The sequence below is a fragment of the Arachis ipaensis genome, chromosome B02, assembly GCF_000816755.2.
Source record: "Arachis ipaensis cultivar K30076 chromosome B02, Araip1.1, whole genome shotgun sequence".
Taxonomy (NCBI): Eukaryota; Viridiplantae; Streptophyta; class Magnoliopsida; order Fabales; family Fabaceae; genus Arachis; species Arachis ipaensis.
This window is the reverse complement of record NC_029786.2, coordinates 107305206-107307265: the sequence shown is the minus strand read 5'-3', so window position 1 is coordinate 107307265 and position 2060 is coordinate 107305206. Positions and strand designations below refer to the sequence as shown.

Genomic DNA, 2060 nt, shown 5'->3' with positions numbered 1-2060 from the left:
AGAGATACATTATTATAAATAAATTTAATTAGTGGGTATTTTAGTTTTTATTATTATTAGGGTAAATTAAAAATAAAAAAAAATGAATATATTGTTCTTCTCTTTCTTTCTGATTGTGCCACCACATTCTTGATGGCATTTAAGACCTGCTTTTCTTCGTTTTGTGTCTCTTCACACTTTCGCCACATCACACAGAGTCACGGATAGATACACACATTCTCTCTCCTCTCTACTTTCTCTTTTTCATCACTTTTTCTTTTTTCTTAACAAATTAAAAAAAAAAAAATGGATCTCACTGCCAGTTCCCGCCACCGCCGTTCACCACCATCTTCCTCCTCTGACCGCCTCCTCGGCCTCTTCGCCGTTTCACCCTCACATTTATCTTCCGCATCCGCCGCCGGCGCTGAGCTCAATGAAGCAGAACTCTTCTACGCCGCCGACGAAGCTTCCGAGCTGGAGAATCAGTTCTCGGCATGGCCACCGGCGAACAACAACGACCACCGGAGAGTCCGCCAAAACTCCGGCATCCTCGCGGCGTTACCAGAATCCAATCGTTTAGCAGTTCTTCGCCGGAAACCGTCGTCATCTTCGACGTCAACGGTGACGATTCCTTCGATTCCGAGGCCGAACGGCGACAGTTACTTCTCCCAATCGGTTCCCGGCGGCGGATGTGGAGGCCGGAAGTTTCAGCAGTCTGATCCGGTGAAGGTTCCGGTTGCTGCAGCAAAAACGAGAAAGAATGCCGGCGATCTTGCCGATGTGGACGACGGATACGACGACGATGACGAAATGCTGCCGCCGCACGAGATCGTAGCGCGAAGCTCCGGCGCTCTACCAAATACGACGTCGTTTTCGGTGTTGGAAGGCGTCGGTAGAACTCTCAAAGGAAGAGATCTTCGCCAAGTGAGAAATGCAATTTGGCGCAAAACCGGTTTTCTTGATTGATACTAATGAAGTAATGATATTATTAATCAGTTAAAAACTTAAAATTAAGTTAATAAGTTAATTAATTATTATTAGTGTTTTTTTTTTCTTTTAATTTGATGAAGCTCAATTTTGATAGCTTCACATATGGTAACTAACAAGAATTTTAGTTATTTGAATTGGGAATGTTCTCTCAATTTTTTTCCTTAAATTAGTATTAGCAAGTGTGATCTCTTGTTATATATTGTTTTTTTTTAATAAAAATATATAATAAAACACTATTTGATAATAATTAATAAAATAGAGAGGCTTGATTTCTATTTGATTTTTTTTTCATTTATTATTATTTCAGCTGACTAAGAACTAATTTAACACCTACTTATTTAAGTAAATGAGTGATATTTTATTTTTTATGATATTTTCTCAACTAGCTGGTGAATGATTAATTAATCAGGTGCAATATTTGTTTAAATAGATAAATAAATAATAATCAGTTGCGATATTTGTTTAAGTAGATAAATAAACTAGACTGACTAACCCAATAGTTATTATTGATGATTATTTATATGTTTATATTATATGATTATTCTATTAAACTAACTTAAGGAAAGATTTTGTAAATACATATTTTCCAGATTAATGAATCAACATAATTGAGCTTTTATAGATCTTGAAGATTAGGTAGAGCTGTTGTGTCGATTATGATGTCGTACTCTATGATTGAATTGATTATGAATAATATAATATAATATGAGTTAGTGGTTGCTTAGATAATCACTATTAACTATTTAACTTTACGTCATTAGAGATAACAAAGATTAGTGGTTGTTTAAGGTTATTTGTTGTTTTTCCGGGACCGAATAAACAGTTTTGTAAATGACAAGCCGGGTGAATATGAAGCATTTGACCTTTTCTATAATGCTCTTTGAAGCTTTTTTTCTTTTTTTTTTTTTAATGAAAAACTTAACTTCATTTTAGTGTATATGAAATAAACCACTAGTATTTTTTTCACAGTTTTATTTATTTATTTTGTGGTTGTCTATGACTCTATGTAAAAAAAAAAAAAATTTAAAAACTATGTTATAATAATGTGTTTATTTTTTTGAATGAAAACAGCCTCTTCTTATGCCATAGGC

The 2060-nt window shown here is 34.5% G+C and overlaps 1 protein-coding gene across 1 annotated transcript; it reads left to right on the top strand.

The window, feature by feature from the left end:
- On the top strand, positions 149–1164 carry LOC107628049. Its single transcript, XM_016330854.2, has one exon. The coding sequence runs from the start codon at positions 286–288 to the stop codon at positions 943–945; it is 660 nt and encodes a 219-aa protein (XP_016186340.1). The 5' UTR covers positions 149–285; the 3' UTR covers positions 946–1164.

Bases quoted from the DNA above. Each gene is read 5' to 3' on its own strand.
- LOC107628049 (XM_016330854.2), top strand. From the start codon at position 286: ATGGATCTCACTGCCAGTTCCCGCCACCGCCGTTCACCACCATCTTCC.